The sequence below is a fragment of the Lycium barbarum genome, chromosome 2 (assembly GCF_019175385.1).
Source record: "Lycium barbarum isolate Lr01 chromosome 2, ASM1917538v2, whole genome shotgun sequence".
Taxonomy (NCBI): domain Eukaryota; kingdom Viridiplantae; phylum Streptophyta; class Magnoliopsida; order Solanales; family Solanaceae; genus Lycium; species Lycium barbarum.
The window spans coordinates 36,776,677-36,790,245 of NC_083338.1; the positions used below are offsets into that span (position 1 = coordinate 36,776,677).

The window sequence follows — 13,569 nt, forward strand, 5'->3', positions numbered from 1 at the left end:
GTTCGTTTTTATATGAACGAAATTAATTTTTTTTATCCTATTCGTTTTTTAATACACGAAATGAAAAAAAAAATTATAATTTCCTATTTTGTTTTTTAATACACGAAATGTAAAAAAAAAAATTATAATTTCCTATTTCATTTTTTTATTCATGAAATGCAAAAAAACCCCAAAAAAAAAAACATATTTTGTTCATATTTTTTTAGACCAAAAGGTGGAAGGAGGGTATTTATGAGCCTTTTTCAATAGATTAAGGGTATTTTTGGACCTTTTCCGAAAAAAAAAAAACAAAAAAACATATTCTGTGAGTTTAAAGGGTATATTTGAGCCAAAAACAAACCTTAAGGGTATTTTTAGACCTAAAAGGTGGATGGAAGGGTATTTTTAGACCAAAAGATTGAAGGAGGGTATTTATGAGCCTTTTTCAATAGTTTAAGGGTATTTTTGGACCTTTTCCGTTTATCAATTCTAACTCAATGTACTTACTAGATTAAATGTTATCATATGCTTATTCCTGCAATTTAGTAGGTACTTGATCCGGTCATAGGACATCCATTCTTCCTCCCTGTATAGCAGCATAGCAGCAACAACAACAACAAGCCCAGTATAATCCCATTACGTGAGGATATAGCAGCATAGCAGCATAAAATAAAATGTATAGTTGGAATAAACTGTGATTACATTTTTTAAAGAAAGAATCAAAAAAGTATATTATTGAAACTCTGTTATTTTGAATAAATTGTATATTCTTCTTATTCCAATAGTTATACTTAATTAGTTATTATATGTGTTTACTTAATAAAAACATGGGTTGAGAATATTAGAAACGATGAAAACTTCTTTAAAAAGCTGTGATTAGCTGCATCTCAATCCCAAAATTATTGAGAATAACTATTACTTACCAGGATGGAGTTGTTGAAATTTTTTAATAAACAAAGAAAAAAGAAAGGCCTAGAAACTAGAAAGCAACATGACCACAATTACTTGAAAGGCAATAAACAGGAGGGGTCTACTATAAATAAAATAACAAAAAAAAAAAAAAAAAAAGAGAAAAAGAAAATGACAGCAAACAACCTGTATAGCAGCATAAATAAAAGATTTTTCTGACCCTAAATTTTCTCCTCTCTGAAGATCCTCTGATCAACAGCTTCCAAAAAAAATAAAAATCCCCATTTTTAATTTTTGTTATCCATTCCCTGTTTGATCCCTCTGATCCAGGCACAAACTCTGTCACCATCAATCTTTTATGGGTTTTAACAGCTAAGCTTGTTGTTGAAAATTGACACAATATATGTATGTTAAGATCCACATAAAAACTATTGCTTTCTTGTCTTTGTGGGACAAAAAAAAGTTTAGCCTATACCTTTTGCAGGTTTGTTACATATTAATGGGTCCAGGCCTTGTTGAGCTTGCGGGGGTTAGTATAATATCAAGAATTGGGGTTGTGGGTTTTGAATATAAGCAAAAATCGGAGCTGAGGTTTGGATTTTTGATGAATATATTGTTTGCTGGTTCTTTTGGATAAAATATGTAAACACCAATAAAGGGAAATAAGAAAAAGACTCAATTTTTATCAAGATTAGACCTTTTTTTTTTTTTTTTTTTTTGGATTATACATGTAATTTTATTGAAATTGTATGCAAAAAGAAAAAAGAAAAAGCTTGTTGGAAACCTTCTGTTGAGGGGGATGGTGGTGTAGGGAAGTGGGTTGAGGGTTGATGGTTTAATATGGTACAGATATTTGATTGAGAATTTTCCGTGGGAACAATACAAGGAAATAATTTGGTGGAGGATCAGAGCCAGGTTGAATCATGTCCTTATTGAATATTTGTTGGTGTCTATGATGGACATGGAGGACCAGAGACGTCTCGTTTCGTAAACAATACTTTGTTCTCCAATCTTAAGAGTAAGTCATGTCATTTTTTCAATTGTGTAAATGCTTATTATCATTTTGATTCGTGATATTGTGTTAATGTTGTAGCTCAAAAATGTATAGGTCTCTTTTGTATGCTGTGGTATCTCTTAGATTGATCTAATTGAACAACTGCAATTCGACTTCTACAAGGCTGCGAATGCATTGCTCTTTAAGTTTTTCTAAACAACACTCTGTTCTCCAATCTTAAGAGTATTTCAGGTTATTTTCGATTGCATAAACGTTCATAAATTTTGGTTCTTGATATTGTGTTAATGTTGTAGCTCAAAAATGTTTCTGTGTCTTCTTCATGATGTGGTATATCTGTTATGTGGAATTGATTGATCTAATTGAACATATGCAATGATTTTTCGATTGCTTAAATGTTTATTTTCGAATTGATTCTTCATATTGTGTTAATGTTGTAGTTCAAAAATGTTTCTGTGTCTTTTATGCTGTGGTATCTGTTAGATTGATCTTATTGAATAAATGTGCAATGTTTTTTCACAATATTTGACTTGTACAAAGCTGTGAATGCCAATGTTGGTTAAGTATTGATGTAAATCCTAAAAATGATTCAGGTTTGTAGATCTGATCTTTAAACAATCTTTAAACTTTACAGATTGTGGTAGTTGCAATTTTTGTAGTAAGTCAAATGTTTACTCTCTATCTATTCAACTTTCTTGAAAGCAAACACTTAGAATTTTTAATTTTCCATCATCATGGAAGGCCTTTGTGCTGAGCAACATCATCATCACAAGTTTCATCCCTCACACCAACTCTACCTCAATGAGAAATCCCTTCGTAACATTGATATTCCCCAAGAAAACTCCTTAGCTGCTGTTCAACTCTCTCAATCAACCCTGAAAACATGTTTATGGGATTTATCCTCGAATATAAAGAGAATATTTGAGATATATGGAAGCATGATGTTTAATATATTTTCTCTTAAACCACAACAGAGACAAAAAAGTAATTGGGCGATTTCTTTCTATCTGTGTAAGCCTTAGTACATGTGTCGGTATAGGTAAACAAACTAGAAGCATTGGTAAATAAACCAATGTTTTTAAGGTTAAACAAAGTGGCGGTTCCCAAAGCATCCTACAAGCGTGATTAAAAAAATAAATTACAAAGGTCATATTAATACTATAAGGGTAGTTTGGTACACGGTATAAGGTGGGATATCCCAACACTAACTTTGGGATTAATCTTGTACCATGTTTGGTAGATGGTATAAATTTATCTCGCGATTAATCTATACCTTCTACCAAACAGAGTATAAAATGAAGCCCCCAAACTTAATGATGGGATATCCCACCTTATCCCATTAACCTTGGGATTATTTTATCCCACTTCTCAGATGGGATAAATTAGTCCCAGGATTATAATCCCGGAATAATTTAGTCCGCGTACCAAAAGACCCCTAAAATACTATAAATTATTTAACTGTACCTAACAGAATGGTTTAAACAAACTTTGATTTGTAATTGTTACCGACTTTATTATATGTATTAGCAATAGCAAGTATAAGCGTAGTCTACTGATGGTAATAAATATAGATATAAATAATTATAATTGCTTACAATCAGAAGTGATAGTTCAATTATCTAACATGTTTCTGCCAGAACCAATGAGTGTGCCATAACAGGAGAATTCTCCTCGAGTTTCAAGTGACCTCGAAGGATGATGCATTAGCTGATTTGGTAATACTTGAACTGGCAGCAAGATGCCTTCTGCTTAATTTAGCTCGTACTCGAGAGGGCCTCTTTTTATCAGATTGCATCAGTCCATATAAGTCACGTCTAATTAATTAATTTTAATTAGTGTGATTTCTTTGAATTCTTTTTTTGTGTCTAATAGGTGAATAATTATCAGAAAAAGATATATAAAAAGAACCCATTGTGTGCATAAACTTATCCAATTATGTTAATAAAGAATGTCTAAATGGTGATTAAAAAAGAGATAATCGCGTAAATCAGCCATATATATTCGGAAGAAAACATTAATAGGATAGCTGGAGGCTGCAGCAGCCAACTGTGTAGAACATAGCAAATAATACTCTTGCGTGTCAATGATGAAAGGAGCAAAGCAAAGAAACCTCATGATTGTCCAAATTTCAAATTTACTTTGGTTCAAAGCCAAAGTAGCTTTGGGCGCAAATTTCCTTTATACTCGTCTTGGTGTGAGAACACGCGCTTGAGTACCAGCTGTCCTATCTGAAAGAGTTATGATGAGACCTCCTTTTTACCACCCTAATGCTAGGGTGACACGGTTTGATCTTCCTGCTCATCATCCTATGCTGCAACAGATGCAAATGTCCGAATGTCTAGACCTCTCCCCGCTCATCTGCCACATGACCGTCTAAGTGGTGGTCCAGTTCTTGGTTCTAGCAGAAACATGTTAGATAATTGAACTATCACTTCTGATGGTATGCAATTATAATTGTATTTATATTTATTACCATCAGTAGCATATACTTATCCTTGCTATTGCTAAAACGTATAATAAAGTTGGTAACAAATACAAATCAAAGTTTGTTTAAACCATTCTGTTAGGTATAGTTAAATAATTTATAGTATTTTATAGTATTAATATGACGTTTGTACTTTCTTTCTATGTTGCTCGGACTCTTCAAAAATGTCAAGGGGTGCGTGTTGGATTCTCCAAAAGTAGTGTATTATTGAAGAATCCGACACGGATGCGGCATTGAAACTGACGAGTCCGTGCAACTTAACTTTCTTTTTTTAATCACGCTTGTAGGATGCTTTGGGAACCACCACTTTTCTTAACCTTAAAAACATTGGTTTATTTACCAATTCTTCTAGTTTGTTTACCTATACCGATACGTGTACCAAGGCTTACACAGATAGAAAGAAATCACCTAGTTATTGTTTTTGGTCTCTGTTGTGGTTTAAGAAGAGAAAATATATTAAACATCATGCTTTCATGGCCAAACGGGGACTTAATTCCTCCTTTGTCCCCACTACCCAACATTTTCTCTATCACCAAGCAATATATATATAAAATATATAAATAAATAAAAAATTGGAGTATCGGTTCAGTGAAAATTAAGGCGTGCGCGTCTCGGGCCGCGACGCGCCAGGCCAAATTTCCAGGAAAAAGAAAATTTTGACACCACCGAAATTATACCGTGCGCGTCTCGGGCCGCGCTGCGCCAGACCATTTTATGTCTGGTACGATTTTCCCGAATTATATAAAAGGCTAACTTTGTTATAACTTTACTGAACCTTTCAAACCATCCAGAGGAATAAGATAGAGAGACCCTCGATCTCCTTACCTGTTCATCCTTTGTTGGAGAGACTTAGTAGGAATATTAATCATGAGGTAGATCTCCTAAACTGGTTCCCAATCTCTACTAGCAGAAATGGACCCAAACTTTCTCATCTATTACAGCAAAAGAAAGTAGGATACAATAAAACCCGGATCATAAGTCACAACCAGTTCTAAAGTATTGTTATTTCTAAACATTCAAATTCATATGCTCTGTGCTCAAGCAACATACTGGGAATTGAAAGTGTAAACTACATGATAGGGACAATGTTTTGATATTGATTCTTCCAAGCTATAACCTTATTATATATCTTAAGAATAATTCAAGTTTATATATGACTCGACCTCCTAAAAATGGGGAAATACTTACTGGTAGTACAGATGGTTACCATGACCCATTAACACTCCATCTATTCAACTATGTTGAAAACAAACACTTAGAATTTTTAATTTTTCATCATCATGGAAGGCCTTAGTGCTGAGCACACCAACTCTACCTCAACAAGAAATCCCTTCATGACATTGATATTCCCCCAACAAAACTCCTTAGCCGCCGTTCAACTCTCTCAACATGCAGAAACCAAACAATGAGTAGAATTCCTATATTTAATCCAAAATTTTGATTATCTTTTAGAACACAACTACATTGAAGTTTAATATCTAACAATTAAATTTCACCATGTCATCGGCTTTTTTTTTTTCCAGCTAAAGAAGTTGCGGTGAGATGAGAACAAAAAAAGTGTGGAAAACCGGTAAGTAAATTTGCAAGTGACGGCTTAGAGGTTAAAAGTAAAATTTAACATATAGTTCATAGCAAAATGATAAATAGAAGAACTAACCTAATATCACAACAGCTAAAAGCTACTGTAATGATGTCCAAGAAAGAAAGAGCAGCAGAAGTGGTCTCTGTCCTTGCCAAAAACATCAGCATCGCACATAGGGATGCGGCAGCAAAAGTAGTTTGAACCATATCCAGGAGGAAGAAGCGAAAAGTGGCTCCACCGCTTTCCAGAAATAAGAACCAAAATATCTTTTACTGATGATAAAATGAATGAGTAATGGTTAGCTGAAATGATTAGTGGGAAACATAAAAACAAGGCACAGATGAAACCGAGAAAGTTGTATGCTTATTTATATGATTGCAAAATTATCAAGAGCAATTATGTTATAGTCGAGTGATTAAATAAAATAGCCATTATCTTAGACAATTTTTCCAATGATATTTCCAATTATACAACGATACTTCAAAAGGTTCCTAAAAATCGATTTGGCAAAACAGAAAATCATAGATCTTTCACAAATCAGTAAGTATACCAGGGATACTCTAGGAAATGATAAAAGACTAGGGCTCAAATACTACAAATCTCAATTTGTGTATTGCCATGGGAATGTAAATACCATAAAGAGATCACCAAAAGTAACCTTTCGAAGACCTTTATATGTTACAAGTAATTCAAGGCACCAGCATGAGTATTCCATTTTTGGAAATGGAATTGTACTGTAGTGACTAAACTTTTCAATGCATTCAGGAAGTAGTTGTGTTGCAGCTCAGAGAATTGGACTATAATGACTTGGAGAAATCAGTTATATCAATATTTTTACAAATAAATGCTAAGAAGTAGCAGTCTGGAAATTTTGATACAGTTAAAATAGTAATGAACAATCTTAATGATATATTTATCAATGGAGAAAAATAAAAAAGGATTCTACAGTCAATGAAAAAAGAGTGGAGATCAGAAAGAGTTGATTAAAATATGAGGAACGATGTAGGAAGTTGGAATACCTTTTGGTAGTTTTTTGAAGGGGTAGATTTCATTTCCATGGCCTTCATGTGGTGAGAAGTATTTCCTTTGTTTGTTCTGTCTTCATGCCAACATGCTCAATTTTCCTCTTGCTGCTTTCCGCAGCGTCCATTAATTGTAGATGGCAATTCTGGGACGTTTGCATTCTCTTTCTCCATGAAAGACAAAATGATTAACTTTCCGGAGACTGCATCCATATTTTCTTCAAATGACCTCTTCATTTGAATGTTGAACGTCTTGCCAGTCAATTGCTTTTTCATGTTCATCAGGAGATAGCATTTGCTTCTGCAAAGAAAAGTTTGGTTTCTCATGTGTTAAAAAAAGGGGGCTATCTTGCAGTAGATACTTTTTTATAATTTTTTACATTAATGCTGATATGTTCCTTGGCACAATGGATGTCATATACATCTTCGGGAGTTAGTTGTAACATTGTTTCAGCAGGCTCGTGTGAGATAAGTGCTGTCGCAGAACCACTGCAGTGACTTCAAATTGACATCTATAGGAAAAATAATAGAATAAACACTTTTTAGGTGAATGAAAATAGATGATCTTAAACTGCAAGCAATTATGTGGAAAGAATTTGTTCTACTGCACAATGACAAATTGTATAGTGAAATGTCCTCCATGAATGGAAGCTTGTAAAGAGCTGCTTGCAGTTTGAACAGGATAAAGCGAAAAACCGCTAGTTCTCATTTGGCAGTGAAAATTCAGGCTATTTGGCCCTTGAAGATTCAAGAAGAGGTCACATGTTGAAAAGGCATATAAACTTTTTGTAGAATGATACATGAAACTTTTTATTGTTCTTGCAACAATCTAACATAGTTTTATTTTATTTTCTTAGATTGTCCAGTCTAAGACATCTAATATTTTTATTTATTATGAAATTGACAAGAACTACATTAATGGGACAAGTTTGCTTTTAAGTCTGTTTGAGATATGATCATCAAAATTTGAGCACTTCTTCACAATTCTGCAGGTGTCTTTGGTCGGATATTGCCAAGAATGCTAATCACTCCCACTGCCGGAAAATGAATCACCACCTTTTGCCTATATGTAACATGTAAATAGCACTCTCATATATGTAGAGAATGTTGTGCTTTAGTATGCTGTTTTCCTGCCATGGAGTTTCAACCAGTTTGTGGCACAAATGATAAAAGGAGATTAAGGTGAGTGATATGATCTGAACACCTTCTTTATGCGATTGTCTTATGTGATCAAAATTCATTGACATTTTGCTTTCGGATATATTGAATTCTTGCAGCTATATCCAATGGTTTGTTCTTAGAGTTCTAAGTTAAAAAGTCTTCCCCTATCTAACAGAGATTGAAAGGCACCTACATGACCAAAAATATTACAGAATAGCCTATTTAGGGACAGGAAAATTTATTAGCAGTTTTTTATCTCTTCATAAATTCAATGGAAGGAGTGTATGAATGTACCTGATTTAGCAAAAATTAAAAGGACGAAGGGTATGGTCATTTCAACTTTTATTGTCGCTTAAACCATTTAGCTTCTTTTCTTCTCTTTGATGGTACTTAAACATCAACCAATTACTCTATGCAAAGCATTATTTGCAACTTTTTGCTCCTCTTTCGTGCATTATATGTTTCAATTTCCCATATGTCTCACATTGCTTTATATTGTGAGAAGATGAAGTCGTAATTATGTCAAATCATCTAAAGAAAGGTTTGTTTATAAGTGTTTGACTTATTAGCTTTGGTTAATATAAGCACTTCATGCACCCTTGTTGATCCAACACAATTTGGGTGAGGGTGGCGTATTCGCAATGAATTTGGCCTACTACTAGAAATAGAGGTCTTTTCAGCCGATATTCAGTTGGAAATTTGTGTTATAAAATTTGATTTTCTCACCTCATTCCCACCGAACCAGCTCACTGGGAAAACGCATGGTGGGAAACAGGTTCCCATTGAAACACTAGGAATCTTCCTCATTTTTCCGTGTGAAAACACTACTATTTAGGGTTTTTCCACCGATATTCAGTCGCAATAGCCACTGAACATTTTTCGGTGGGAAATTCAGGGAGAAAATAGTAATTTTTTGGTAGTGACCAACCTAAGTTGGATACTTTAAGAATGTTCTAGTGAGCATCGATAAGTGACTATATATAAAATTCAAAACTGTAATTTAAAAATCCAAATCAAAAGTCCGAACAGCCCGAATTTTGGTTCGGATTTCAATTTTGCTCAAGCTTGTATTGGTCAACCAAGCTGCTCGAACATGTTCTGTTACTATTCTACTGAGTACTCCCTCCGTCCCATATTACTTGTCCAATTTTCTTTTTTAAAAGTTAAACTATATAAATTTGACCAACATTATGAGATATATTTTTCACATATTGATATGAGAAGAATTGCAACTTGTTGTAGTACTTTTCGTGTAGTTTTTGAATATCTAAATTATAATTTTAAAATATTGAATTGATCTAATTCAATTAAGCTCCGAAGATTGGTCAACTTGACTCGCGAAAAGCAAAACAGGACAACTAATATGGATAGAGGGAGTAATGTTCAGTGATTATTAGAAAAAAAAAAGGGCAGTCTGGTGCACGCAGTTGTTGGAAATTAGAACCATAAAGAAAATGATTTAAATAACCCATTGCTTCGCCTCATGGGCCAACTTTTATTATTTAGTTTTCCCTTGAAATTCCTACACTACTTTGTCTCGGCATTCATCTTTTTTTTTTTCCTTATTCAATTGCTGATAAATTGAAGAACATTGTCAAACTAGCCAATGTCGCTCCTTGGGTATTTTGATCTGTATTCTTGTATTTTCCTCCTAAAATGATGATTATCTTATATGTTATCTTGAAAAAAAAAAAAGAACTTAAATCTTATATATGTAATCCTGTTGCTAGAGTGAAATAAGTGAGATTAATTTGGGTGTTTTTGGCTAATGATAGATTAGGATTTTGGAGTATGAACTGCACACAAATTTCAGATCTTTGAATGCACGCTAGGAACTGTTGCTGGAGGGAGCTGCATTTCCTCTATGTTTTAGTTTTAATTTCCATAGGATAAAAAATAAATTCTGAAAGGTTAATATTTTCACTTTGAGAAAAGCAAATTTATGTATTCTAAAGTTTCTTATTTTTTTGATAGACTCTGATATTATTTTATTATAATACTGGATTTTACTGATCTTTATCAGAAATACCGAGTTTTACTCATGATATGTTATCATAACAATGAATCTTTGATTATGTTCCAGGGCCTTTTATTCACACCTCTTGAAGTACATGTATGCCTGTATTCTCCTGCTGTGCATCCATAAGCATCTGATTTCTATGTTATTTCAGAGGATTCATGTCCTTTCACTTCAGGGATTGCAAGTTGGAAGTCACAACTATCAACTCCCATGAATATGTTGTAGGAGTTCTTGTGATGGTTGCTCTTCCAAATGTATAGAAATTTGTTGCAGAGTCTTAAACCTATTAAACAATGCTACAAACAAGTTAAAGATTCAATGCCTAATAGTGCAGATAAAGAATATATGAAAGTTCAATGCGCACAAAACAAGACCTTAGCGACGCTCTTCAGGTAACGTAAATAGGATTTCTTGAACTATGAGGCTTCTTTGTCTTCACGCTTCATTGCATATTTCTACTATATTAGAAGCGTGGGTTGAGAGGTGGAATCGACATGTGTGTTCTTTGTCAATAAAAGTAGAGTTCATGGCAATTTGGTCATTATCTGTAGATTAGCTGGTGTTCTAGTGAACGCTTATTTTATGCAGTGAATGCTTTTTTTTTTCTATGTGGCTTTTATTCTGTCGGCCTGCGCATAGCGGTAGAAAAATCAACTCATTCTCCTTCTTATCTTTCCTTACTTTTTAGAATTCTGTTCCGACTTCTCCAAAATAGTTTGCTGGGGTTAGAGTTATCGGGATTTGCTGAAAATCAGAACCAAATAGAATGAATCCTTGGTTTTAGAAAAAAGACCAAAGGTCTAACCAAAGGAAAAATGGAACATCCTATTTCCTGCTACTGCTAAACCATCACTTCATTTCATTATATTCTAATCCAAACCCAACTCAATTAGAGAGACTAACTTAAGAGTAGAAAACTGCTATAAACAGAATCTCATTTTATGTTTGAATTTGTCTCTGGAGACTTACAGGTTAGTATTTGTGCTTTGGGGGATTTTCCTCTTCTTCTTCCTCCATCACATTGACCACGATAGGAAAAAAATCCTGAAGGTCACTTTATGTTCTGTCAATCATTTTGTCTATCTTTAAGCTTTCTTGTGTTTTAGATTGAAGTTGTGGAGTTGGCCTAAAACTACCTTTAACAAGGTAGTTTGTTCTAATTCTGAAGAGTTAACTGAAAACCAGTGGCAATTAGACAGATGAAAAGTGCGGTGAGCAAGATAAAGAGTAGATCATTGGACGCCTTCAGAGTTTTCCTGAAATTCTATGTTCGTTATGAGAGAGCATGTGGAACAGGTTGTTATTTAAAAATAAATACTTTTCCAGTACTTTAGGTGTGTAATTATTTGTGTGAGGAACGTTCTTTTTGTGATGAACGTGTAAATGAACATGTCCAGGATTGTAGTTCAAAGAATGTCTAGCAGAAGCATTTAGGCTCTGGTTACAACTAAATTAATTTTCGATTGGTTGTTTTCAGCTAATGTTGGTGTCACTAAAATGGGCAGAATTGCAAAGCAAATAAAGGTATGTATCTTGAGATTTGAGTTTCTTATAAAAAAAAAATTCTGCTGGATCCTACATCATATGATTAAAGTCTGCCTTAGTCACTCTTTCTCAACCATTGCCATCCAAACAGGGCTTCAGATCTTGAATAGCCAGTGGGTTGCCTTAGATGGGTTATTACATTGATGATTCACCTACTAATATGATTAGGTAAATACATATTGCAAACTTAGTGCATAACGATTCCATTATTGATGATTCACCTACCAATATGATTAGGTAAATTACATATTGCAAACTTGGTGCATAATGATTCCATTTATTGTGACTGGTGCAATGGACCATGGAACATCAACTCCATTCCACAACACGCTTTTACATGAGTAGTATTCTTATGTTGATGTACTACTAAAACTATTTTCTGCTTACAGTTATCACGTCGGGAAATTTTGGAGTCTTATGTGAAGGGTTGGTTGTCCAAGCCTTCTGGCCATCCATATATAGTTGAATATGCTGCCAATTTCGCTGTAGCACACGATTTTGGTAGTCCTGGAGCTGTCATTGTTACAAGTCTCCTTGACAAAAAGATACACCTAGCGCAGATTGTTGTTCATGGCTTTAATGAAAGTTGTTGATTCTTTATCTTTAGTGCTAATACATGGATTCACTCTCAAAAAGATAATCCAGGAAGTAGAATTATCTTCCAAAATCAGGTAAGCGACATACTTTCAAATGATTTTACTTCTCATTTTGATTATCATGCATATCTATCATCTCAAGAGGATCCTGCTAAGATTTAAAATTGTTCAATTATGGGAGAAAGTTTAGTCTCACCGTAAGACAAGTTAAATAAAATGACGACAGCCTAAAAGTTGTGTCATTGTTTGGGTAAGGAATAGCCTATGAGATTTTAGATAGTAATATTAGGTCTGCAGTGATTTAAAATATATCACATGTGAAGAAAAAAAAAGTGGTATTTGAGAAGTCTCATGTAAGCATTCAACTATGGAAATAAGGCTGTTTCTTCCAGTATAATTTGTCTTTACTTTCTTTGTATATGACATAACACCTCAAACATTTGAAGTTCTTTATTCTGATGGAATTGTAGGAACGGAAATCTGGTGCAGCTTATCACAGTTTGAAGCGCCTACTAGAATTCAGGACATTTTAACTTCTCAATGCATTGGTGGACCTTTTATTTTCTTTTAAACTGCGATGCACATTAACTTATCGATGTATTAACATACTGATTTATTATGGACGTAAGTATGTGGAAGTCGTCTGATATTGTTGCCCAACAATATTCAAATGGAGTATAGGTCTGAATCAGTTCAAAGTGCCAATGAGCATCATGTAACCCCTCAGAGGATTCCAACAAACAGATTAGCATGATCATTGCGGAGTAAATTTGTTAAATGCGTAAGTTAATTCCGGTCTCTGTTTGCGTTAGAACTTTTGATACAGTTTTCATGCAGCCCACTAATCACATTTTGCAGACTGCATGCTATTGCTTATGTTAAATTACTTTTTTCTCCTTGAAACTTTGAAAGTTCTAAATTGACCTCCTTTGAGGTATTGATGTGGAAAATAATTGTATAGACTATAGCTAGCTAGTCTTTGCTAGCTAATTTTAGTTTTAACTACTGAGATTAGTTTATAAAAAACTCCATGATTAGCGATTTATGTTAGTTCCTAAGCATGCATACAGTAATATTATAGTCCCTATTAGTCCGTTAAATATTAATATTTTCTTCCTTTCAATTTATGTGTTTTAATTAGTTTAACTTGTAAAGTTAAATAATATATTTCTTGACCATAATTTCTTAAAATACTTTTTAAATATTTTGAATTATTAACATTTATGACTTATAGGTTTTCTATGTAATTTCTAAATAT

The 13,569-nt window shown here is 33.7% G+C and overlaps 1 protein-coding gene across 1 annotated transcript; it reads left to right on the forward strand.

Annotated features, from left to right (window-relative positions):
- The first annotated feature begins 1,026 nt into the window (after nt 1-1,026).
- On the forward strand, nt 1,027-13,109 carry LOC132626427 (uncharacterized). Its single transcript, XM_060341292.1, has 7 exons — nt 1,027-1,906; nt 7,982-8,171; nt 10,234-10,562; nt 11,366-11,466; nt 11,648-11,694; nt 12,105-12,386; nt 12,782-13,109. The coding sequence occupies exons 3-6, from the start codon at nt 10,423-10,425 to the stop codon at nt 12,306-12,308; spliced, it is 492 nt and encodes a 163-aa protein (XP_060197275.1). The 5' UTR covers nt 1,027-1,906; nt 7,982-8,171; nt 10,234-10,422; the 3' UTR covers nt 12,309-12,386; nt 12,782-13,109.
- The last annotated feature ends 460 nt before the right edge of the window (nt 13,110-13,569 follow it).